Source organism: Erpetoichthys calabaricus, chromosome 6 (genome assembly GCF_900747795.2).
Source record: "Erpetoichthys calabaricus chromosome 6, fErpCal1.3, whole genome shotgun sequence".
In the NCBI taxonomy this organism is placed as follows: domain Eukaryota; kingdom Metazoa; phylum Chordata; class Cladistia; order Polypteriformes; family Polypteridae; genus Erpetoichthys; species Erpetoichthys calabaricus.
The window spans coordinates 165341811-165369490 of record NC_041399.2 but is presented as its reverse complement, the minus strand read 5'-3'; the positions used below and the strand labels follow the sequence as shown (position 1 = coordinate 165369490).

Genomic DNA, 27680 nt, shown 5'->3' with positions numbered 1-27680 from the left:
TCTCTACTCTGCTCTGCATGTGTATAGCGCCAACGTCTTTGAACTTCTTTATGAAGTTCTACTTTGTCTTTTACTCTCTGTCTTTTAATTCTGAGCCCGATTGGACGTGCTTTTTTTTCAATTCCACTTGTTCCGTGCTGATAATTACTTTCTTTATTTTCTGAATTAGCACCTAAATTATTCTTTTTCTTTTTTGCTCTTTTTTCTCTCCAACACTTTTGAGTCCTTTTTTCCGCGTTACTTTCTTCTTCGCTTAGTCGTCGATGTTTCATTTCATATTGTCCTTATACGCTTTATATGCACTGAGACCCTGGATCTGTGTGTGCTCAAATCCTTTAGACGACTGAATGTTTTGCTGCCCATGGTCTTATTTGATATTGGTTGTAAGTAGGGAGTGTCTTGCAAGTATCTCATGTTCTATGTCATCGCGAGACAGTCCTGGGTCAATCTCTTGGCACAAAGTCTCATGTTTAAGGTCCCTGCGAGACGCTCAGTGGCCATTATATATATATATATATATATATATACATATATATATATATATATACATATATATATATATATATACACACACACAGTGATCCCTCGCTATATCGCGCTTCGCCTTTCGAGGCTTCACTCTATCGCGGATTTTATATGTAAGCATATTTAAATATATATCGCGGATTTTTTGCTGGTTCGCGGATTTCTGAGGACAGGACAATGGGTCTTTTAATTTCTGGTATATGCTTCCTCAGTTGGTTTGCCCAGTTGATTTCATACAAGGGACGCTATTGGCAGATGGCTGAGAAGCTACCCAACTTACTTTTCTTTCTCTCTCTCTTGCGCTGACTATCTGTGATCCTGACGCAGGGGGTGTGAGCAGGGGGGCTGTTCGCACACCTAGACGATACGGACGCTCGTCTAAAAATGCTGAAAGATTATCTTCACGTTGCTACCTTCTGTGTGCAACTTTTAAGTATGCTGCACGGTGCTTCGCATACTTAAAAGCTCAAAGGGCACGTATTGATTTTTGACTTTGTTTTTCTCTCTCTCTCTCTCTCTCTGCTCCTGACGGGAGGGGGTGTGAGCTGCCGCCTTCAACAGCTTTGTACCGGCGGTGCTTCGCATACTTAAGCCAAACAACCCTATTGATTTGTTTGCTTTCCTCTCTGTTTCCTTTGAAGAGGAAGATATGTTTACATTCTTTTAATTGTGAGACAGAACTGTCATCTCTGTCTTGTCATGGAGCACAGTTTAAACTTTTGAAAAGAGACAAATGTTTGTTTGCAGTGTTTGAATAACGTTCCTGTCTCTCTACAACCTCCTGTGTTTCTGCGCAAATCTGTGACCCAAGCATGACAATATAAAAATAACCATATAAACATATGGTTTCTACTTCGCGGATTTTCTTATTTCGCGGGTGGCTCTGGAACGCAACCCCCGCGATGGAGGAGGGATTACTGTATATATATATACAGTCATATGAAAATGTTTGCGAACCCCTCTCAGCCTGCATAATAATTTACTCTACTTTCAACAACAAAGATAACAGTGGTATGTCTTTCATTTCCTAGGAACATCTGAGTACTGGGGTGTTTTCCGAACAAAGATTTTTAGTGAAGCAGTATTTAGTTGTATGAGATTAAATCAAATATGAAAAACTGGCTGTGTAAAAATTTGGGTACCTTGTAATTTTGCTGATTTGAATGCATGTAACTGCTCAATACTGATTACTTGCAACACCAAATTGGTTGGATTAGCTTGTTAAGCCTTGAACTTCATAGACCGGTGTGTCCAATCATGAGAAATGGTATTTAAGGTGGTCAATTGTGCTTCCCTTTGACTCTCCTCTGAAGAGTGACAGCATGGGATTCTCAAAGCAACTCTCAAAAGATCTGAAAACAAATAATTTTCAGTCTCATGGTTTAGGGGAAGGCTACAAAAAGCTATCTCAGAGGTTTAAAACTGTCAGTTTCAACTGTAAGGAATGTAATCAGGAAGTGGAAGGCCACAGGCACAGTTGCTGTTAAACCCAGGTCTGGCACAAAGAACATTTGTATGGCAGGGTGATGAGAAAGAAGCCCTTTCTGCACTCATGCCAAAAACAGAGTCACTTGTTGTATGCAAATGCTCATTTAGACAAGCCAGATTCATTTTGGAACAAAGTGCTTTGGACTGATGAGACAAAAATTCAGTTATTTGGTCATAACAAAAAGCGCATTGCATGGTGGAAGAAGAACACCACATTCCAAGGAAAACACCTGCTACCTAATCTCAAATTTGGTGGAGGTTCCATCATGCTGTGGGGCTGTGTGGCTAGTTCAGGGACTGGGGCTCTTGTTAAAGTCGAGGGTCGGATAAATTCAACCCAATATCAACAAATTCTTCAGGATAATGTTCAAGCATCAGTCACAAAGTTGGATACACAGGGGTTGGATATTCCAACAAGACAATGACCCAAAACCCAGTTTGAAATCCACAAAGGCATTCATGCAGAGGGAGAAGTACAATGTTCTGGAATGGCTGTCACAGTCCCTTGACTTGAATATCATTGAAAAATCTATGGGATGATTTGAAGCAGGCTGTCCATGTTCAGCAGCCATCAAATTTAACTGAACTGGAGAGATTTTGTATGGAAGAATGGTCAAAAATACCTCCATCCAGAATCCAGACACTCATCACAGTCTATAGGAGGCGTCTAGAGGCTGTTATATTTGCAAAAGTAGGCTCAACTAAGTATTGATGTAATATCTCTATTGGGGTGCCCAAATTTATGTACCTGTCTAATTTTGTTATGATGCATATTACATATTTTCTGTTAATCCAATAAATTTATTGTCACTGCTAAAATACTACTGTTTCCATAAGAATTAAGAGTGGTTCCCAAACTGTGAGTGAGGGCTTTGCCTTTTATTAGTATAGATGTATATATGTGTGTGTGTATATAATACATATATATATATGTATATAATATATATATATATATATATATATATATATATATATACACACATACACAATAATATATATATATATATATATATATATATATATATATACACTGTGGTAGGCGGCCGGGGCGCCCCTGCTGCATATGTTCCAGGGGAACAACCATGGGCAGCTCAACACCTCCCCCAGGACGCTTGGTGGCAACCTCTCTGGCCGACGGTGGTGCCTCAACCTCCCGCAGGGCTCCATGGGAGATGGAGTCCTCCACAGCCCGGTTGGGAACTGGGGTGGCTGCCAGGGGGTGCTGCATGGATTCCAGAGCCCAGCTGGACAAATCCTCAGCCCTACCCGGAATTTTTTTTTTCTCTCTCGCAGATACCTGCTCTATATTTGATGAGAATCTCCCACCCTAGGCCTCAACAATTCATCTCTTCTGATTTCGTTTTGGTTTAATAAACAAGTAAAAACCTTCAATGATTCTATTTTTTGTTTTTGGCCACATTCCCGTGTCTGATCTTGGGATGGTAGGCTTTTTGGGGGTGGTGGTAGGACTAGGAGGAAAACCATTACTAGATTAAATAACAATCAGTAACTCAATAATCCAAATCTTTTCACTGATCTAAAAATAAAATTAACAAGTTAAGAATACAAAATATGATTTTTAAACTGGACTGGCATTCCACATATATCAGTGCTCAAGTGAAGTGTCTCTAATACTTATTTTTCTTTGACCAGCTAAGGCAGTTGTTCATTCTTTATGCACAGGAAAGGACCCAAGTTTGCCTTTTGCCAAAAAATGGAAGCACTGGGTCATATACATCTCCTCTTTGAGATGACTATGATTTCCTTGTTATTTACAATAATAATGGACAAAGACTTACAGAAAATGTATTGTATTACATTGTGAACACAAAATTGAGATAATCATTTAATTGTTAAGACTTCTATATAGTCACCCCATTAATACATGGTATAAACTGGGGAAAAGTTAACTAGAATGTTAAAGCTACTGTAAATTAATGAAAGATATGTGTTAAAAGCTTTAGATAAACACTGCAAAGGATTAGTAATGAAAAAAGGTAACAGCTTACACTGCAGTACTTACTAATGTTGAAAAGCAAGAAAACTATTAAAAGAAATTATTCAATACATTGTTTATGTTGCAATCTAATATTTTATATAATTTATATATAATTTATTTTACATACCTGTTAAAGCTGCTTGCTCTGTTGGATGAAACTTGATTGAATTAACTAGAAGGAAAAATAAAAACGTCTAATTATTACTTTTCTTTTATTCTCAGCCTTTAAGAAAGCACATCAGAGTATTTCAGAACAAAGGCGTTCAGTAAAGAATTCTTTATCCACTGATTAAGTTCAGTTTTGAACAGTCAGTGAATATCTAATTAACTATTATTTTAATAAAAAGTGTAACTTCCAACATCTTACTGAAGGTAATGTACAGCACAAACCTTTAGAAGGTCATTCCTAGCCACCAAGTTAAAATAATTCAATTCAGTTCAATTCAATTCATTGTTGTTAGGCCATATACTTTGCTACAACAATAGCTTGCCACAGCTTAACTTACATCTTTTTCATTTTGAGTACTGAGAAAAGCGCTATATAAATGTAATGAATTATTATTATTACTAGGGGGCTTCGCTCGCCAAACCCTGGCGTTGGGGCATGACAAAGAGTGAGATGTATGAATTAGATATAGAATAGTGTGCAGGTGTGGATGATGCATATAGAAAACAAAAAATACAGTGTTTGGCACAGAGTAATGGTTTATTGGAATATTTCTTTGTACACAACATTAGTAGTAAAGATGGTGTCCTGTCCTTGAATGAGTCTTCCTTGGCATGGAGCATTTCTAACTTTAACTTTAACGTCAGATGAACGTCGAACACGTGAGAAGGCAACATAAAGTTGTCCATGTCCAAAAACGGGCTCAGAGAGGTAGATGCCAACCTTGTCCATGGTTTGTCCTTGTGATTTGTTGATGGTCATGGCAAATGCAGGTTTAATGGGGAACTGTCAGCGTTTCAATGTAAAAGGTAATTCTAGGTCAGAACTCGTAAGGTCAATTCTAGGAATGAGAACAGTATTGTTAGCATGTGATCCTGTAAGAACTGTTGCTTGAATAACATTGTGTGTCATGGTGTTGACGACTAAACGTGTGCCATTGCATAAACCCTGTTTAGTGTTAAGGTTTCTTAATAGCATGATTATTGTTCCGTTTTTAAGGCTAAGATTGTGTTGTGTTAATCCGGCTGGGTTAATAGTGTTCAAATATTCTAAGGGGAAATTCAGATGTTCATTGTCGTCATCAGAGTCAACTTTGTCAGAGTTTAGAAAGAGCCGTGCCTCTCCAGGAAGTAATGAAATGACCTGGTTATTAATGTGATCAACAGTAATATTTTTTGGACATAATATAGTGCGTTGTGTTAAAAGGGGCATTTGGTCTAATGAGACCGCTGTTCCAAATATCTCCTGTCGCAGATGAAGGGTTGAGGAATTGTAATAATATCTGGGTGAAGTCCATCTGTATTGGTGATTGTACAATGTTCTAGTTGTAATAACCAATTGTTATATTCGTGATCTGGAAATCGCATGTTTTGTACCAAGTGTATCTTTAGAAAGCAAAGCCAATTGTTCGCGTAACATTTTTTGTTCCGCGGTTTTAGAAGCGTGCCGAGGTGAATTTTTTTGTTTGATTCGGGTTCGTGTTTGTGGTCCCGTTACTCGAGCCGTCTAGTTTTGTATCCGTGATCGTGAATTGATGACTTGTTTGATCTTTATCGTTAGGAATATGGATAAGTAATAAGTAGGATCGAACTCACTGTTAATATGCGGACTGTTCGTTTCTTCGTATTATCACCAATCAGGTCTCGCGCCTGTATATGTATTGTAGTTCGGTCTCGTGTTGTTTATATAACGTCGTCGCGTATTTTAAGGTGGACTGAATAATAGCTGAGCGCATGGCATGTGGAGCAATAGGTAAGCACTGTCTAAAATCTACTCCTAATAAAAGTACCTTTACTCCAAAGGGAATATTATTATTCATCAACGCAATGCCAATTGTCCGCGTATTTTAAGTTGGACTGAACAATAGCTGAGCGCATTGTAAGTGGAGTAATAGTTAAGCACTGTCTAAAATCTCCTCCTAATAAAAGTACCTTTCCCGCAATGGGAATATTATTATTCATCAACGTTTGTAGAAGTTTATCAATGGTGTTGAGTAAGTTACTGGATGCCATTGTACATTCATCTATAATTAATAGTGTGGCAAGACGGATGTCACGTGCATTGTTACTGTGCATTGTCATAGTGGATACCGATGTTTCTGTGATTGGGACCGGTATTTGGAATAAGGAGTGACATGTGTTTTTGGAGCCGAGACATTTTTTCTTCCGCGGTTTCAGAAGCGCTTTGTAGGTGCCGACGTGATTTGTGCATATTTGCGTTCTTGATTTGTTTCAGGGTGCACTGTTTCAATGCGATGTAATATTTGTCCACATACGCGAAAGCAGTATGGGTCATTGCCTTTTGGTCACCTGATATTTACTCCGGTAGATGCAAAATCAAATGAACTATTGTAGGATGTAATGCAGATGCGCCGCCGTGTATTTTGTTGTTTCATGCGGGTTCGTGTGTTTGGTCCCGTTATCCGAGCCGAATCGTTTTGTACCCGTGAGCGTGTATTCATGACTTGTTTGTTCCTCAGCATGCGAAATATGGATAAGTAATAAGGAGGATCGCACTCACTGTTAATATGGAGCCTTTTCTGCAGTTGAACGGTTAATAGTGCTTTATTGTAAGGAGATCCACCTATTCTGCCTAGTGTGAAGGTGTTGAGATGACGTATGTTTAATATGGACGGTTCCTTTAGAAATGGGGCTTTGGGTGTCACTTCTTATTGATGTTAGTGTGTTTGTGGGTCTGATTCGTCGTTGTTGTGAACGTTTCGTGTGCCATGTCTCGTCTCTAATGGGCCTGGCGTAGCGGTCACTGCTTCTTTTTTTTGGTGCGTTAGGAGCTTGTTAAATCCTCCTGTTTGTGTGGGTCCCGTTTCGTGTGCAATGGGATTCGTGCGGCGCTGTGTGCTTTTTCGGCGTCTGAGCGGGGGTGTAGGATTGGTGGGGCGCGAGCGTCTTCTTTCTTTTTGTGTGCCAGGGGCTTGTTGAATCCTCCTCTTTGTGTGTGTCCCGTCCGTTGCTTGTAGGGTGGATGGGGTGGTTTTGGGTTTTTTTTTTTTTGTGTGCCAGGGGCTTGTTGAATCGTCTTCTTTGTGTGTGTCCCGTCCGGTGCCTGTGGGGGGGGGGGGCTTGCAGGTGGGCGTGAGCGGCTTCTTTTTTTTTGTGTGCTAGTTTCGTGTGCAATGGGTTTGACTCCTTTTTTCTGTGCTGAGTCCTTTTTTCTGTGGTCGCGGGGCCTCATTTCTTTGACTCCTTTTTTCTGTGCTCACTCCTTTTTTCTGTGGTCGCGGCCGCCTCATTTCTTGGGGCGCCTGCGCAGTACGTCTTTTTGCGGCTACGGCCCATGGCCGGATGTCCCTGCGTCCATCCGGTTTAGCATTCTCGGTTAGTAATATGGATTATTATTGCATGGTAAGTCCAGGGTTAGCAAAATAAGAAAAACCAGTACCAGTTAAACATTTTCATTTCTTTATTAATAAAATAAGTGTAGAGTTTCTGCTAATAATGCCTCAAGTTGGTAGAAGAGAGCAGAAAAAATCATGTTGTAACAGCTTTTGTTTTTGTTAACAGATTCTCCTACATTCTATATTTATTTGATGTCATAAAAATAAAACATGCAAAATAAATATCTTTCTTTGTTTTTGTTGATGGATACTCCTACGTTCTAAATGTATTTTGGTTAATCATACTACAAACTAGAATATGTCACTGGATACATATTATTATGATGACTGTGACAGGCCTGAATCAGGTAAGTGTGAGGTAAAACATTACTTAATTTTACTTTTCAACTTTAACAAGTGTATCTTCTACACTTCTACATGGAAGAAAACGTACAATTTACAGATACTGTCTTTTTATTCGAAAGAGTAACTTGATGCACCCCTGAGACAGTAACGCAGGTCTTTGTAATTATTAAGCTGTGACTCAGCGTGACAATGCGGGTTCCACTTCATGATCCAGTCTCCATTTTTGGGAGCTTTTGAACCCGACATCGTCAGTAATGTCACTGGATGAGCTGATCAGTGAAGACATAACGACGAAGCAAGGGGATGGCGCAAAAAAGTGCAAAAGTGGTTTGATTTAAAAACAGTCCAAAGTGTTCAAATAAATAATGAAGTGTATCAAAAAGTCTTTAACACTACCACGCCCCCTCTATAAGCCACAAGTGTGATCCCACACTCAGACCCAAAAACAGGAGGTGGAAACAAAATCTAAGATGCACCTTTCGGAAGTCTTTAAATAATGGACATTAATCAAATTCTTACTTAATTACAATATTTTATTAATTCAAAATGATACTGTATATTATGTATTACTTCAATTAACTTTCATTCAGTAATCAACAGTGTTGTAAAATTACAGTGTTATTCAGTCAATCTGGTTTAATTATGATTACAAGACTTGATAAGAATTTTAAAAAGTGGTCAATTTCTGATGATCAGTAAAGGTCACCTGGGACAAACTTTTTGATCTCCCTCCAAACAAGCAAAAATATAATATTTTTAAAATATAGTAACTGTGATGAATTGTTTAATTTAATTTAACAAAAAATAAACAGTAGGGGCAAAAAGTGGCCATTCCTATGTAACTTATACTTATTGGGCTAAGGAACTGGACAGGGACACCAGCAAAGGAACAGGATCAATTAGGCTACAGGTTATTAACACACTGGTTATCGTTTGTGGTTTAATGATAAGAGGTTTACTTTTGTTGCACCTGGCTACACATTGATCCTAGTTACAGGTATCCCTTTGTGACAGGAGACTATTCATACAGTGCATCCAGAAAGTATTCACAGCGCATCACTTTTTCCACATTTTGTTATGTTACAGCCTTATTCCAAAATGGATTAAATTCATTTTTTTCCTCAGAATTCTACACACAACACCCCATAATGACAACGTGAAAAAAGTTTACTTGAGGTTTTTGCAAATTTATTAAAAATAAGAAAATTGAGAAAGCACATGTACATAAGTACTCACAGCCTTTGCCGTGAAGCTCGAAATTGAGCTCAGGTACATCCTGTTTCCACTGATCATCCTTGAGATGTTTCTGCAGCTTAATTGGAGTCCACCTGTGGTAAATTCAGTTGACTGGACATGATTTGGAAAGGTACACACCTGTCTATATAAGGTCCCACAGTTGACAGTTCATGTCAGAGCACAAACCAAGCATGAAGTCAAAGGAATTGTCTGTAGACCTCCGAGACAGGATTGTCTCGAGGCACATATCTGGGGAAGGTAACAGAAAAATTTCTGCTGCTTTGAAGGTCCCAATGAGCACAGTGGCCTCCATCATCCGTAAGTGGAAGAAGTTCGAAACCACCAGGACTCTTCCTAGAGCTGGCCGGCCATCTAAACTGAACGAACCGGGGAGAAGGGCCTTAGTCAGAGAGGTGACCAAGAACCCGATGGTCACTCTGTCAGAGCTCCAGAGGTCCTCTGTGGAGAGAGGAGAACCTTCCAGAAGGACAACCATCTCTGCAGCAATCCACCAATCAGGCCTGTATGGCAGAGTGGCCAGACGGAAGCCACTCCTTAGTAAAAGGCACATGGCAGCCCGCCTGGAGTTTGCCAAAAGGCACCTGAAGGACTCTCAGACCATGAGAAAGAAAATTCTCTGGTCTGATGAGACAAAGATTGAACTCTCTGGTGTGAATGCCAGGCGTCACGTTTGGAGGAATCCTGGCACCATCCCTACAGTGAAGCATGGTGGTGGCAGCATCATGCTGTAGAGACTAGTCAGGATAAAGGGAAAGATTACTGCAGCAATGTACAGAGACAGCCTGGATGAAAACCTGCTCCAGAGCGCTCTTGACCTCAGACTGGGGTGACGGTTCATCTTTCAGCAGGACAACGACCCTAAGCACACAGCCAAGATATCAAAGGAGTGGCTTCAGGACAACTCTGTGAATGTCCTTGAGTGGCCCAGCCAGAGCCCAGACTTGATGAATCCGATTGAACATCTCTGGAGAGATCTTAAAATGGCTGTGCACCGACGCTTCCCACCCAACCTGATGGAGCTTGAGAGGTGCTACAAAGAGGAATGGGCGAAACTGGCCAAGGTTAGGTGTGCCAAGCTTGTGGCATCATATTCAACAAGACTTGAAGCTGTAATTGCTGCCAAAGCTGCATCGACAAAGTATTGAGCAAAGGCTGTGAATACTTATGTACATGTGATTTATCAGTTTTTTTATTTTGAATAAATGTGCAAAAACCTCAAGTAAACTTTTTTCACGTTGTCATTATGGGGTGTTGTGTGTAGAATTCTGAGGAAAAAAAATGAATTTAATCCATTTTGAAATAAGGCTGTAACATAACAAAAGGTGGAAAAAATGATGCGCTGTGAATACTTTCTGGATGCACTATATACATTAGATGCTTCTTAGATAAAAAAACGTTCAAAGGCCTAATGATTAGGAAAGTGTTTTAATAATTTCAGGAACAAGACAGTGTATTCAGCTTAAAGCAGTGGAATTCCCCCATCATCAGATCTCAATTCAACTAAGCATCTGCAGGACATACATATTCATCATCAGCTAATGGTTCATATCCCGGCTAGTGCTATGCTGCAGCATATTGAGCCTATATTAAAATCAAATATATGACAACCTAACTGACTATTTCCTAAATACTTTGTTCAGCTGTTGTCAGAAGTCACATATGAAAACAACATTGGACTAAGTCACTCCTAAATTTATATGCCAGGAACACAAATGCAATAATATTTGTTAATCTAATTTGTCACAATATCTAAAGTAATAAAAGGTATACAACAGTTCAGTAAACAATTTTAGAGACAGATGACGACATATTAATAGATTTGGAATTCAAGAGTAATAAAACATTGTTAAACATGAAACATTATTACTACTCAAAAAATATGGTCCAACTAAGCAAGAATATACATTGCCAAAAAATCTTTAGAAGCTTTTCATCTCAGAAAATGATTCGTTTTGTATCTGATTTTTGTTAAACAAAAATATTACTAAAAAGACTGTGAAATATATATAAATTTTGGAGGAAAAGTCAAAAATATAACTGAGGAATGAGACATACCACAGTCAAAGTAACAAACAAAATGCAACACTATTAAAAAGTTTTTACCTGATCCAGCATGACCAACATATTTAAGAAGACATTTTCCAGTTTCAATACTCCAAAGCATGGCAGTATGATCTAAAATAAAATAAGAAATAATGATGAAAGCAACAGACAGGGCATTTGGGAAATCATCCTCATAATCTATTCAGTAAAATTCCTTTCACACAGAATAGACAGAATTTTGTTACCATTAACCTCCCTACACTCAAATGGTGATGCATTACAACCTTTCACATGATGTGAATAATAATTGCAAAATGCCCCAATGATCATTGCATACATACACACACAGAAAATATGTGGACACAGGTGTACTCCCAGATGGGCTTAAAGTGGATAAGGACAAATTGTAATTGTCTCTAACACACTACTAGCACGTACACTTCCATAACTGGAAGAATCCCAACCCACCTATTATAAGTCAGTGGGTAACTGTTGTTGTACACTATTTGAAATTGGAAAAAAATCAAATTCTTGATTAGAGGAGCTGTTACAAACGTTTTAAAATATGGCAAGATTTAATTAAAACTATTTTAGAATAAGCATTTACATATATTTTTTCTCTGTTGGCCTTGCTCTCTTTCTCTCAGGTGAGGGTTGAATTCTTTTCTGTTTCCTTTTTTAATTTTCTGATTTATATCTTTTCATTTTTGTTTTCCTAGTTTTATGTAGTCATTTGCTGTACAAGTCGAACTTTAATGTATCCAAACAATAAAATAAAAAAAGAAATAAAAATATGTGAAAGGTGCTGATTAGTTAAATAAAGCGCTTCAAAGCAACTGCCTGGTTTTAGAAAAACTTGCATTTGTTCTATAGTAAAAGTAAATATTAATAAAACATATACAGCTTAGCAGGATAATGGATACACATCAGACTCACAGGTTTATTGTCAGTGTATCTTAAAAGTTAGCATTGTACTCTAAATTTACTCTATTGTCAGCCACTTCACTGTATGTTATGGTCATTACAGCTAACAACATACACATTAATATACTGAAATTGGATTTACTTTTTATTCCTCTCGTCTTAAAGTTGCAATCGTTCAGTTGTTGTATTAGGTAGATTTATGGCTATTGTGCACACTCAAAAATACTTTGCATAAAATTAATTTATCTAAATTTAAGTATTGGTTAAACATCTACTTAAAACAGACCAAGAAACCAGCTTTAAAGTTAAATAGTCTGCCTTCATCAATTATAAATAAAACATGTTGTATGTGTAGATGTGTAGTGAAATAGGAAACTACTGGCTGGCATTGTGGGTTTTGGTGAGTAGCATTTCAATATTTAATTTTCGATGCAAAAAGGACATACAATTTTACGTACACAGACATACAAAACTTTAAGTTAAAAATTGTACTTTACTCACTAGGGCCCACAAAATACTATTTTCCAGTCTTAGTAAAAAAACATTTCTCTTAAGTTCTAAAAATGTTACTGTACCTGCTTTATTATGAATTCAGTACAGAAAAAATAAACCTTTTTTCATCATGAGTAATTTGAAAATTTTTATTATTTTGGCTCAGACTGAAAAAAAATATTAAGACATTACATTCTAATTATTCTAGCTCATTATTACTGTAAATCAGGCATTATACTGTTTCACAAATAGAACTATTTTATATATATATATATATATATATATATATATATATATATATATATATATATATATATATATATATATATATTTAGCTGCGAACTTTACAAACATACCACAATTACATTTTCAACTGTATTACATTATAATGTATACTAATATATTCTACACATTTTGTATTTAGACATGTGTCCTGTTTTGGTAATAATAATATCTTAATTTAAACATGAGCCTTGGCTCAAATATTTAACTTATTGATGACTTTAAATAAGAACTATTTGTTAGTCAGCACTAGGGCACAAATGTTTGGAGTATCTCACATCATGAATCTCACGCTGAGCAGATGTGGTGTGTTTTCCTTATGTTTGCATGGATCTTTCTCCTATATCTTAAAGACAAGCAGTTTACAGTATTTTACTGTTTAAATTGCCTCAGTATGCTTGACTATTCGCTGCAATGGAATGGTGCCCCAGTAAGGGCTGATTTCCATTTGTTGCCCATTGCTACAAAGACATTGCTTCCCATGACCATGATGTGAATAAATGGGCAGAATATATAGATGTTTCTGAGTTTAGCCTATTATATAAATGTGACCTGACAGAAGTTAACCTCACTAACCCTAAATAATCAACTACCCTGCAGTTTAATGACCTTTCAAGATTGAACACATATAAAGTGCAATTGTAACAAAAAAGATATGACTAGGTCTCATAAATCAATATTTCATAAATATATTTTACTTCATAATCTCCATCAGCTAACTAGTTTTGTGCTTCCCTTCAAAGACATTTATAGGTTCCATAACAGAACTTTCAAAATTCTTTAAAGGTCTTCTTTATTAAGATTGACACTAAGATTAAGTGTTTTAACAATAGTCTCATTATAATCTAAATGTAGACTTCGTTTCATCTTTTGTTAGATTTCATCTGAAATTTTGTAAAGGTGGGAAATTAACAACTAACCACATGGATTAATTTTTACATTTGTTAAAAGAAATAAATAAGAAACGTGATGTTTTCCCATATGACATTTTTACATGAGCTTAATTAATTTGTTTACATCCATGTAGATCACACACTGAAATAATTTCTGTGCATAAACATGTTATAACAATATAATTTGTTTTTAAAGTCTTATTAAAAATAATATACCAGCAGATGCAGTGCCTAAGACTACAGGCTGTGTCTTTGTAACACTGACATCCCAAATTCCATCTCTGTGGCCAACATATTCCTTAACCAGCTGGCAGACAGCCCTTGAAGTGGTAGTCTTGAAGCTGGACACAATCTGCAAGAAGCAAATATTGAGTCTTCAGAATAGTTTATAATATTTTTCTTCAAAAACTTTAAAAGAATATTTAAGGTGAAAATGGTACTTGCCTCAATTACCATACATGCATAAATTAGTAAAATACAAATTTGTTTGCTACATGCAGCTAGAACCATCTTTAGAGCACTTTGCATGTTTAGCATTTGCATGTTCTAAATAATTATGTCCTATTTTTTGTTAATGAATTTTATGGACTGCAAATGTGTGGCTCTGCAGCTTTTTATATACCAGTTTATATTATGCTATTCATAAGTAAACCTGTATGATCCTAAATAAAAATACTTATAGTGCTTACAATTGTAACAAAGAAACAATTTTTCCATGAGAGATAATCATTTTCAATAACAAAGAATTACTATGTATTTTATTTTTTAAACAAAACCTGCCATGATGTCATAAAATAAATAAAATTATTGAAAACCGTTTAAATTAATTTTTGAAAGTGACCAATATCTGATACAGGTGTAAACAGACTTCCTGAAATGATACAAATGTGGAAATAAATAACAAAAAATTATCTTGTTTGTCTAAACAGGTGTAACATAAACATTAGTTCATCATTAAAGTTACTGAGAACTAGCAGTGTGATAGTAATAATAAATCAAGGACCAAAGAAAGCGATAGTTGGGAGTGCTATTTATAAATATAGTACTAAATATAGTTTTAATAAAATCTTAGGAATTCTAAAGTTGACATTTAAGTACTTATTACCCCCTAGATTCAAGCAGCAAAACAACTTTGAGGAATACATGGCTGATAAGTCTCATTGTTAAAACAGGGAATAAAAAAATACCCTAAGTTCTTGTCTATAAGCCGGACTCATGTATTTTTAAAATAAAATCGTATCATAGATAAGCCGGACTCATGGATAAGCCGAACGTACTATAACCTATAACTAATAGAAGGGAGGGAGGTCAGTGGTCTCACTCGCGCCCATTTAATTTCTTTAAGGGGGGAGAGAGTGTGAGATATTGCCGTCTCTCTCACTCCCCGCATGGCGCGGTTGGAGCGGCCGGAGCGCGTTCTTTCTGCTCTGGGCGTCGCTGAGTCAACACGCGCGCGTAGCGGTCATTTAAATTGTGATTTTATATGTAAGCATATTTAAATATATATCGCGGATTTCTGCGGACAATGGGTCTTTTAATTTCTGGTACATGCTTCCTCAGTTGGTTTGCCCAGTTGATTTCATACAAGGGACGCTATTGGCAGATGGCTGAGAAGCTACCCGGCTTACTGTTCTCTCTCTCTTGCGCTGACTATCTGTGATCCTGACGTATGGGGATTGAGCAGGGGGGCTGTTTGCACACCTAGACGATACGGACGCTCGTCTAAAAATGCTGAAAGATTATCTTCACGTTGCTATCTTTTGTAAAGCTGATTCCTGAAAAGACATGCTGCACAGTGCTTCACATACTTAAAAGCTCGAAGGGCACGTATTGATTTTTGACTGAAAAACAAACTCTCCCTCTCTCTCTCTTTGTCTGCTCCTGACGGAGGGGGTGTGAGCTGCCGCCTTCAACAGCTTTGTGCCGCGGTGCTTCGCATACTTAAAAGCCAAACAGACATATTGATTTGTTTGCTTCACTCCTTTGAAGAGGAAGATATGTTTGCATTCTTTTAATTTTGAGACGGAACTGTCATCTCTGTCTTGTCATGGAGCACAGTTTAAACTTTTGAAAAAGAGACAAATGTTTGTTTGCAGTGTTTGAATAACGTTCCTGTCTCTCTACAACCTCCTGTGTTTCTGCACAAATCTGTGACCCAAGCATGACAATATAAAAATAACCATATAAACATATGGTTTCTACTTCGCGGATATTCTTATTTCGCGGGTGGCTCTGGAACGCAACCCCCGTGATGGATGTATAAGCCGGACTTATGTATAAGCCGATATTCTATTTTTTAATTTTCACAACTTTTTTCCATAGATAAGCCGCGGCTTATTGACAAGAACTTAGGGTACCTTTCAGTTTAGCAGATTTTTGGGCTTTCATCATTCTTTCATAAATGAGTTTGTCATAATTACATTTCACGGTAAACTACACTGCCAATACAAATACTTTTGCCAAATGACTTTTGTGGCAAGTTTCATTTTGTTGTACTTCGCTGCTTGCCATAGAGATTCAAGGAACTACATGTAAAAATATTAAACAGGCACAAAAACCAATAAAAGTAACATAGTGTGCCACTGGTACAGTAGCTATTAGTTAAAAACTGCTGCTGAAACAATAATATTCATCATTTTAAGCATAAGGCCTATTTAAATTAGGTAATTATTTTATTACATTTCATTCTGAATATCGATCAGGGAATCATGGTTTAACACTTACAATATAATTTCAATTAAACAAAAACAAATGGGTGCTAGACTCTCAGTACTCCAAATCCCCCCTAAAAAAATTAAATCCTGAAGATATGTCCTCTTAAAAAATGTTTGAACAGATTGATAAAAGGCTTTAGCAAAATAAGATTTATCAACATATGTGATTAAATGGATTTTCATATATATGTGAGTTATTAGTAGAAAATAAAACCATTCAGCTTGTCATATCCAAACAGCAATTCATTTTATTTTTTTGTCAGATATAACAGTATTTCTTTTTAGACTTAAGATTTACTGCCAGTCAAGTATTTGTTCCCATTGCTGACTAAAACCTTCCTTCTAGTGAGTTGAAATCATCAAAGATGAAGAATGTTAAAATGCATTAATAAGCTCACAAATCTATGCTAAGTAGCATGTCTAACTTACACAAAAAATACATAGAATGTACCTTTTCATTTTGCCTCACTAAAAAATGATCATTTTCAAGGGGTTATTTTGTATCAAGCATTCATCAATAAGTGTTGCTCTCTAGGACTGTACATAGATATCCAAATCAGCACAGTTAAATAAATACATTCATTACTGAAAAGAGTTACTATCACCAGTCCCTCAAAAGAAATCCCTATCACAACCATATTGTAACTCAGATTATAATTTACGTAATTATGTTTGAAACCAGGTTCTCCAGGTACAAAGAGAATTGTTCAGATTTACACATTTTTCAGGAAAGTAGGTTTACTGTAACTAGAAATGAGAGCTTCATGTTTATACTTCAAAATATGTATAAGCTACAAGAAGACATAAATAAAGCACTTCATAAATTTATGAGAGCTGATCAAATAAGTGTTTAGTCTGATCCATTAAGAGAAACAGTAGTAACAATAGACAGATTTTATTTGTCTACATAATCGCCATGAATATTAATACATTTGTTCTAACATTAACAGAGCATTTCTATATCACTTAAAACTTGTTTTCTCTAGGTGACTTGCGTTATCATCATTGGCATTGTGCATCCCACAGATGTTGCTCATTAGACTAGGGCCAAGTCTGAAGATTCATTTGAATCTGCAGTATCTCAGAGCAGCCTTGTGCAGTGTGAGTTGGGACATTCTCATATAGCAGAAGGGGAAACGATTGTCATCTTCCCTCACTGCCTTTCTTGGACCAAAAGGATTCTTCAAAGCAAGTCAAACCATTCAAATTGTTTTGGGGTCTCATTTTAGAAGTAGACATTCTGGGTACCTAACATGAACAGACCTTGCTAATGCTTATCTGTTCATGATAAATGGATTCATGTGGGCCCAATAATGTCTGTGAGCTAGCGCATTCTTTGATTCTCCATTAGGATTTACTTAATAGTGGCAACATTTTCTACTAGCATGGATGTTGAAGGCAGTCTCATTTTTGAGATACATCCTGCCACATCAGAATTCTGCAGTCCATCTCATAACTGCAACATAAGAAGGGCCTTGGTACATTGTTGATTAGGTGAGGATGAATCTCTGATTGAACATTTTTCGTTAGCATTAGAAATGTAATAATAGCACTATATTTAATTTTGCAGTTTCTGAAATCCATGTTGACTTGGTTCTGAAACAAAAAACATACACTATAAAGCACAAGTGCTAGAGTTGTGTAATCCATATACTGTATTTAATATGCAGAGGCTAATCTGTGACCAGTTCCAAATAAAACATTGCAGATTACCCCTTTCAGGTTCAGGCCCAAAACTTTAATCATCTGTCATGCACTGGATTTAACAATGGTTACTTATGGACTGTTGTCAGTTTAATGTAAATATTGATCTCATTTATCTGAAATGACTCCATATAATGAAACTGTAAACAAATATCAAACATTCGCACCTTTTAGTTTTGCATGTTATGGAATGTGTTACGAGTACACTCATACTTTGTTTTGCATTACTGAGCTGAGGCCAATCCAAGTGAGCCTTTCAAACTGCACCAGATAAATGTGAACATACAGTACTGTACCCCTGATACTCTTATCAGCACAGCTTTCCTTTTTTTAAACCATGCCACAAAATTAGAGATTAAAAATAAAAATTAACAAATTAGAATGAAGCTGGAGTCAGGCTGTTAGAAACTGAACAACTTCTTGATGTAATCACCTTTAAGGTGAATTTCCGCTATCGCATTCATATGAGAAGACAGAAACAGTTCTAAATACCAGACAAACTAATGCAGAAGTATCGGAGGTGCCAAGCAGGGATGAAGAAAAAGTCCAAAACCCGAAGATAGAGACTCTATATTCCTTCCAATATTGCAGAAAATGCAAGATCATTAGTAAATAAGATGGAGAAGCTAGCAATACTAGTTAGGTCACAAAGTTAACATACAGAATGTAGTGTCATTTTTTTTTTTAAACTATGAAGTAGCTAAAAAACCAAATCTGTAATTCCAGTGCGACTGTGAAGAGATTTCAAACTCTGAGCAAGCCATTTACCAATATTGCAGAAAAATTAAAGGCAATCGTGTATGCTTATGAAAAATAAATGTTGAAACTCAGGATATATTGAAATGAAAGAACATATCTCTAAATCAAACAATGAACTCTATTTTATATAATACAGTGGGACCTCGGATCACGAACATCTCGGACCACGTATAAATTGGGTCCAACAAAAAGTTTGCCAAACTTTTGCTTCTGTTCTTGACCACACACTCGGGTGACGAACAAACCAGTTCCCCTTCCAGATCATATGCACCGATGATTTCCGCAAGTGTTCAGTCTTTCCACGTGCATTGCCTGTACAGCGAGTGAGAGAGAGAGAGCGGGAGAGAGAGAGAGAGAGAGAGAGAGAGAGAGAGAGGGCTGGCCGCCTAAGGCCGAGAAGGCAGTTAAAGAATGCACTGGACTTGTTTTTAAAGAGAGTGATTTCAGCATTGTTTTAACCTAGTATTTAATGAAGACTTTTTATCTATTGGATTTTAACCTCCACTTCACTTCTATTTACAGCGATCGGTTCGTAGCGTGCATTGTTGCAATGTTACTTTTCTTGGTTGTTTACTAAATAACGGATTTTTCAAATGTTCATGTTTTTCCCTGTGCTTAAAACTCATTAAAAAAAGTGTTTACAGTGAGCAGTTCGTAAGGCTATAGCGTGAATTCTTGCAATGTTACTTTTCTCTGTTCAAGGTTTTCTCAGTGTTATTCAATGTTTTTACATTTACTTTACTATTACGCTGTGCATTCTATGGTATGATTAACTATTTTTGTGCTTAAAAATCTTTTACAAAATATATTTACATACAGTTCGTACAGATTAATTGTATTTACGTACAATCCTATGGGGGAAATTACTTCGGGTCACGACCAAATCGTGTTACGGCCAGAGTTTTGGAACGAATTACGGTCGTGACCCGAGGTTCCACTGTATTTAAATTCTTCACTTTGCCTATGCTGAAGCAGTCATTTCATTATCACAATGTGTGAAGAAATAACACCCCAGTGGATTAATTGTTGTTTCTGGAGTCTTTAACCATGTTTATATCTCTTCAGCTTTACAAACATTTAACCAGTTTATTAAGTGAAACACATAACAGAATACAAAGCTGGAACACGGCTGTACTAATGTCAATGATTAATTTAACTCCACAGCACATTTACCACTTAGGAACTAGAAAAAAACCAGGTGTAGCTCTTAACCCTTTATAAGGTCAATACAACCAGAACTACAACCAGTGAACATCAGGAAATGGTCATCGAGACTTGGAAGGTCTACTTAGAGTATAAATACTAATTGGTACTCTGCGATCCACACAGTGAGGGCACAGATTATCTAATAGACTGCACTAAAGACTACATATATGTTTGTGTGATCATCATAATAACCACAAAAACTGTATGCCGTGTACCCAACAGCAATCTTTGTGCCTCCAATTATCTGAAGGGTATTTTCAATAGGAAAAAGATTGCCTGTATGTCAGTACACTTGAAGGAACTAAAACAGAAATAGGAGGTGGAGGACAAACAGGAACCAAGGAATGTGTGAAAGTTGAGGAAGCATTTAAAAATATTAATTGCTATAAACAGATAACCTACCAATATGTAGAGACAAGTAGGATAGGGCCACACAAGTTTAATGATTTACTTTCAGATTTTAAAAAGGTCTCAATCCTTAACTCATGTCTTGCCCACCTGTCCAGACCCTAGGACAATCTATGCTGTCACATTGATTCTGACACTATGGATATAAACCCATGATCAGAGAGCGCTATTTATTACCTTACCCTGAATATTCTGTCTTCTTTGTCTCAAAACTTCTGTCTTATGTAACTCAAAACATGTGTCTTCTTAATCTGAACTACCTTAAGAAGGGCCAGAATTAACAGCTTCCCTACAGGTGATGTTAGCAGCCATTTCACTCTATAATAGTCCCCCTACTGCCTACACAATGTTAAGTGATATTGATCTTTTATTCTCTGAATGGTACTGAACTGTTTCTTGCACCTTATATAGAGCAACATTTGTTAAGGCAATGTTCTGTGTTGAATGACTGCTGATGCAACTTTTTCAGTTTCCTTTGGGGTCAATAAAACTAAGAAACTAACTACTTTCTTTCATTCTCTCTTTGCCTATCTGCCTGTCTTATTATGTGATATTTCTCTCTTCACTAACATTTAGATATTGCCACAAAGGACCACGGATGATAAGCATAAACACTATTTATACAGACCATATAATATTCAAACAAGCAAATATATCATTATTGGAAAAGCAAATCTAAAATTATTGGAAAAGCAAACCTAAAAAGGTAAGTACATGACTGTTGCACTTGAGCCTTACAACACACCATTTGTTTAACTATTAAGAGGAAGCAATATGTCTGCTATCTCAAGTCTCTGCTTGACACTCTCCTCTATTTGCAAGGAGCAGCCCTCTATCAACCTCCTTGGAATTATTTCTAAGGTCTGTGGCTTTATTAAAACTTTTACAACCACCAAGGTAACCTAGTGGTTCATTCAGGATACTGCATATCACATTTCCAAATATTTATTTAGAAAGCTGAGGTTTGTAGTGCAAAAAGGCAGAGGCACATAGATTAAAACAAATATAAATTTTTACAGAAAAAATCTTAATAAAAATGTGGTGTGCACTTGCATAATGACACTAAAAAAGTTACATTGAGCTTAAGAACCATAATGAGTCTCTTTAAAAAAATCATTTTTTCTGTATGTAAATGGTATGCAGTGCAACAATCAGTATCTTACAAAGTTTTACAGAAAAACAAAATCATAGTGCTGCAGTTTGCAAGCAAACATGAGGCTGTACCACACAACAAATGCCTCTACTTCAAATTCCATTTGAAACAATCCACTTGCATTGTTTTAAGTTTCACTACACAGCACAAACCAGGTTAGCGTATTTAAGACATTAGTCTCACTATAAATGTATATCTCACAAATATATTCATAAAAGTTCTTCTACATAATATGGCAAAAACCATTGTTATAATAATCATGCACATTAACATAACAGCAAAGAGGTTACCCATGAATCTCCACCCCATAACTCCCAGTTTCCCACGTTGAAGTTGCGAGGTCCACCCACTTTGCATTGCAATATATGTATGCGCTACACATTAGATCAAAGAAAAAGGAGTTTTAATGCCTTAAATAGTGAATCTGTATTTCATAATAAATAAAAGCACAGTAAAATAATTCATAACAGACCAGAAAACAAGTATGACATACAACTTTAAAAACAGCAGTTCAAATGAGCACTCATTTTGGAAGTTATATTATGATCCACAGAACTAATTCATATTGCACTGCACGTGTACTGTAAGTGTCGCTTATCATGATATGGCCCAAATTAAAGTTTTATCACACCCTCTGCCAAGATTTTGGTGTGTTCTACAAATTGTTCTCAGTGTGTTACAACCAAACTTTCAATGTACACCAGCATAGTGGGAATGTACTTTAATAAACCATAATATGCATTGTATACCTAAACGCATATTGCGGACAGAAGTACTCAAACCACCTGATTTACTGTTTTGTTTTTACCTGCATTTTAAACAAACTTAAATATGTTTTTCCCTGTAATACTAACACAAAGCTAGCAAAAAGTCAGACAACATTTCATGTTCTTACCTTCAAGGAGCATACACAACATCAAAAAAACTCCTATATAAAGATTTTAAAACTGCAATGATTTTTAGTTGTCACTAAATGGAATAAGCCTGAAAAATAATGCTGAAAAAACATTCCGTTGTCAGAAAGTATATATTTTGTTACTTTTGGTGACGATACCATATAAAATGTCAACTGGTTTCCATATATGTTACACTGTCAAATTCTCTATAAAAATGTATTTTATTACTGACAAGTATATATGATGTCATCCCACAAACACATTAATTTGCATTTAAGGTGGCTTGAACAGACGTGCTGATGTCATTATACACCCTCACAAGTTTAAAAAGAAGAACATTTTATAATACACAATACATTACAGCTTTATTTTAACATGTATTGGTTGTGTAGTCCTGCTTAGACATGTATCATTTAAGGAATAATCGTATTTTAATTTGTGCACAGCTTAATAAATAGACCACATAAAGCAACAAATCTAGACTGATCAACCTAGAGGAGACAATTTCTAGAAATCCATGGACCAAATGAGGATATGCAAGTACTTATTTTGAATGTTAGTAAGGTAGCATGAGAAACATCTCTACTTTTGTGAAAATGCTTATACTATGGTGGAGTAACCCAAGAAAATCGAGTGAATCTCTATCTTGTTCATATAAGGTTTGTGATCAAAGCCAGACTTCCCTTAAAGAAAAAGGAGATGGTTGAAAAGAGGATGTGAGAGAAAATGAGTGTTTGACATCATTGGGAAGTGAGTTAAAAAAATGTTAAACACCATGCTCCACTCTATTTTGACAAATGCTCTCAGTGTTCATAAAGTTTTTGCTGTATGAGAGTGTTATGATACACTGTCCACATGGGAAGTATTTCCACTTTGGCATAAGGAATAAGGGGATGGCAAAGATACATTAGTTTGATTTAACAGAATGTTTTTATTTTCTTTTAAAATATTTACACAGTTTGCAAAGTTTACGCAAGGAAAATGCATTCAAGGTCTCTGAAGTAAAATTGACTATACAAAAATCCTAACATCTCAAATCCTAATCTGTTTGAAACTTTAAGATAATTTTCTAAGCTTCAGTAACAACAGAGGACAAGTCCTCCATCTAGTCGTCATGTCTTGGTTTGGCATTTAATGCAGCATAACACTACAAAATGCAATGAAAGGCCAACTGAATTGATCACAATGATCTGCTGCATCTTTTAAAATGCATCTTTCTTATAATAGAGAATTATAAAATAATGCTGCAGGTTATATGCATCATACCTGAGAACAATTCTTATAAAGTAACATTCTCAAGTATGTTTAACCCACTTTATGGATGCAGGATGCCACATCCCTACATGGGGTACAAAGCACAGAAAAGCCCTTGACCAGGTGAACATTATATTGTGCAAACATTCACACACGCACAACTCACTCAAAGCCAATCTGGAATCTCCAAATAGCATAACTGGCAGGTGTTTGGAGATGTGGGAGGAAAGCCAAAATACCCAGAGGAAAACCCATGCAAACACAGTGAAGACGTGCAAGCTCCCCATTTAAAATAATCAGGCATACAAGAAGCAGTAGCATTACCTACTGCACCATCTTGCTGTTAATGAAAATTCTGTAAATCAAAATGTTTACCAATGAATAAAAAGAAAAGCTACTAGTTAGAAAATATTTAAAACACTTTTTTAAGTTATGCAAAAGATAAGTATAAACAAATTTTACTAAAGGATAAGTTTGGTATTTATCAAGTTGAATCTATTTCTTCACAAACATTGTATATATGCTTTTGACACAAAACTGTGTCCTAAAAGTTAAGGATTTTCTATAAATTTTAAAAAATACATAGCCACTCCTGGCATTTTATAATGAAAAGTTATGGGGCACAGCTCACCTAGAAAACAAAAGATTTAAAAACATACTGAACATTTCTAGCATTGATCCACATCTTGGACTTACACACACACTGTAAAATAGCAAATATATGTAATTTTAGAGCATAAAAACACCAATATGAAAAGATTCAGCCATTTTAAAAAACAACCACGCCATTTCAGTGTTTGTCTTCTTCCACAACAAACTTTTATCCCAGGGTGTGGTTTCCTCTCAAAGGACAAAAGCATAGTAAACTGTAGGGATGGGCAATACCACCAATTTTGAAATCGATACCAATGCATGTAATTTATGTGTCAGATTTTCGATACCAATACAGAGTATGTGTCAGATTTTCAATACCGATACTGAGTATTTTTTAAAGAGCATAGGAATTTGTTTTCAAATGATGATAGTGTTTTAGAATGGCTAATATTAATGGGCCGGTCTGTATTTAAATTATCTAATATCACAACAGAGTATCTAGGTCACTGTCACAAATTACAAAATATAAATTAATAGAATGAACATGTCATGTAATTTTCTAACCCATTTATCCAGACAAGGACTGCCGGGGTGGTTTGGGGGGGGGGTTGGTGCTGGAGCCTATCCCAGCTGCAATAGGGTATAAAGCAGAACCAAACCCTGCACAGGGCACCCATCCATTTAAGGGAGAACACACCAAACACACAGTGCAGCCAATTTAGTTTTGCCAGTTCACCTAACCTGCATGTTGTTGGACTGTGGGAGGAAACCAACACAAACACAGGGAGAATATTCAAACTCCACACAGGGAGGATCTGGGTCGCAAACCACGGTCTCCTTACTGTGAGGCAGCAACATTGCCAATGCACCACCATGCTGCCCAGAATGAACATACAAACATAATAAAGATAATATGAACTTTGACATTTTCATAAAGACTTGGTTATTTGTTTAATACAGTACATGTGAAAGAGGCAAACACTTCAAGAAAGTGCTTAAACCGATCCCCTTAGAACACTAACATTTACAAAGAAAATAATATTACCACTGTGGCGGACGGCCTGGTCGCCCCTTCAACGTATGTTCCGGGGGAGCAACCATGGACTACTCAATACCTCTCCTGGGATGCTTGGTGGTAGCCTCCCTGGCTGATGATGGTGCCTCAGTTTCCCGCAGGGCTCCATGGGAGATGACAGTCCTCCATAGCCCTGTTGGGATCTGGGGTAGCCGACAGGGGGAAGCTGCATGGATCCCGGAGCCCAGCTGGACAAATCTTGAGCCTCACCAAGTGCAATTGGAACCAGGTGGTCAAGCACCTGGAACACTTCCGGGTGGGCTATAAAAGGGGCCAGCCTCCACCACTCAGTGGCCAGAGTCAGGAGGAGATGACGAAGCTTCAAGGGAGGAGTGGTGGTGCCAGAAGGGCATGTTTTGTGATACTTTTCTGCTTTATTTGGGACTGTCTTGTGTCTGTGGGTACGAGGAAGGTGTAGCCCACAGACGAAGAAAAATAATCATTTATTTGATTTTTATATGTGCCTCCGTGTGAGTCTGTGCTGGGTCGGGCGCAAGAATGCGCTATTGTTACACCACATTTGCATTTTCTATTATTTTCTGCCCTTCTGTTTTTTATAGAGAAAGATTTTGTCATATTAATTTTACATTCATTTACGTTTCAAATTTGCATTTAGAAAAAAAATAGTATTGATGTTTTTACACTTAATCCTATTTTGCCTCTGTGGGTACAAGGCAGGAACAATTCCTGGACAAGACAAACACACACAAGCATGCACACAAATCAGGGGCCAATTTAACATTGTCAATCCAACCAAGTGTTTGGACTATGTGAGGAGACAGAAGCATAATATAATTTTAACAATACAAAATTAACTAGAAAAATTATATTTTATTACACTAGGTGTTGTTACCAATAAAAGTACTTTTAAATCCATTAATCCACTAATGCAAAATAATGTATATGTTTATAATCATTTACCCTGGCACTTATCTTTTGGAAAGAAAAAATACTCTCAGTGAAAGTTTTCATCTTCAGGTTAGGCATACCTATTAAGTATTTTGCATACTGTTAAGATGATTTAGCATTCTTATTCATGTATATTGGTTATATTATACCATTCATTTTAATCAGAAGAAGAAACAAAACAGACAGAACCCATGACAAAATGCTCTGACAGTTATGATTTATACTATTATGTCTCCTCCATTACGCTAACAACAGGTTTTATGTTTCATAAGTATTAATGTGTGGTAAATGGCAACATGATAAACTCAACTAAAAAGTCTTCAGTAACCCCATGTCTACCTTACCCTGCTAGCAGCAGTTACTTGAATAGTGTCTCCTGCCTCTTTAAAACACTCTCCTGCAACATCCCTTATCTGGAACTGATTGCAGCTAAATTGCCATTTGTCTTTCTGTTGGTCAGCATGTTTGCTTTTTAAATGGGCTGCTTGTTTAGCCACTATACTGCTTCTTCTCACTCATATAGCATCTGGAGGCTGTATTCTTTTCCTTACTATGCTTTTGGTCTGCCATTGTCACAAATAATCTGCACTTGTGCAAGGGGCATGGGTTTCTGATGTTCTAACATCACGGCCCATCACTCTGCTCATTTCAGTATGAGAGAGCGGAAAGTGTGTTAGTACATTCTATGTCTCCACCAGAACCTTGCTACCATATCTTACAGAAAAAAACAGGAATCTAAATTTTTAAATGGTACTCGATACCAAATGAGTACAGTTTAAGTATCGATTACTGTGGTATTGATCTGCCCATCCCTAGTAAACTGTGCCATGTACTTAGTTATGTGTTGTTTTACTTCCATATTTATGTGAGAACTCCTTCCACGAAGGCTACTGGTTTCACACAAGCAAAAAGAAAACGTATCCTTACCCTGAGAAAAATAGTATCACGAATATGCGATAAAGTGATTATTTCCAGTTCCCTTTTATTGTCACAAACGTGTTAGAAACACAGAAGGCACATCTTCTTTTGCTGCTTCAAACAAGACATATGTGGTAAGTTTTTAGACTTATTTTCCAGTGGTGCTCAGTGTCCCATAGGTTACATTATAAAATGCTACGACCGGGAATGCATTTTTTTAAATTTATAGAAACTGCTTAACTTTAGAACACAATTTTGCATGGCAAAAGCATATATACCATGTTTGTGAAGAAATAACTTTGGTTAGAAAAATACAGAACT

General features: G+C 36.6%; 1 protein-coding gene across 3 annotated transcripts in view; it reads right to left on the bottom strand.

The window, feature by feature from the left end:
* The window catches only part of wdr37 (WD repeat domain 37), a 175743-nt gene that overhangs the window by 78651 nt on the left and 69412 nt on the right, over positions 1–27680 (bottom strand). For all 3 annotated transcript variants that reach the window (XM_051929340.1, XM_028804096.2, XM_028804095.2), the window contains 3 exons: positions 13986–14121; positions 11239–11310; positions 4140–4184 (listed from right to left, as the gene is read on the bottom strand). In XM_051929340.1, coding sequence (XP_051785300.1) covers positions 4140–4184; positions 11239–11310; positions 13986–14121 — 253 coding nt within the window. The remainder of the gene's footprint in view (positions 1–4139; positions 4185–11238; positions 11311–13985; positions 14122–27680) is intronic.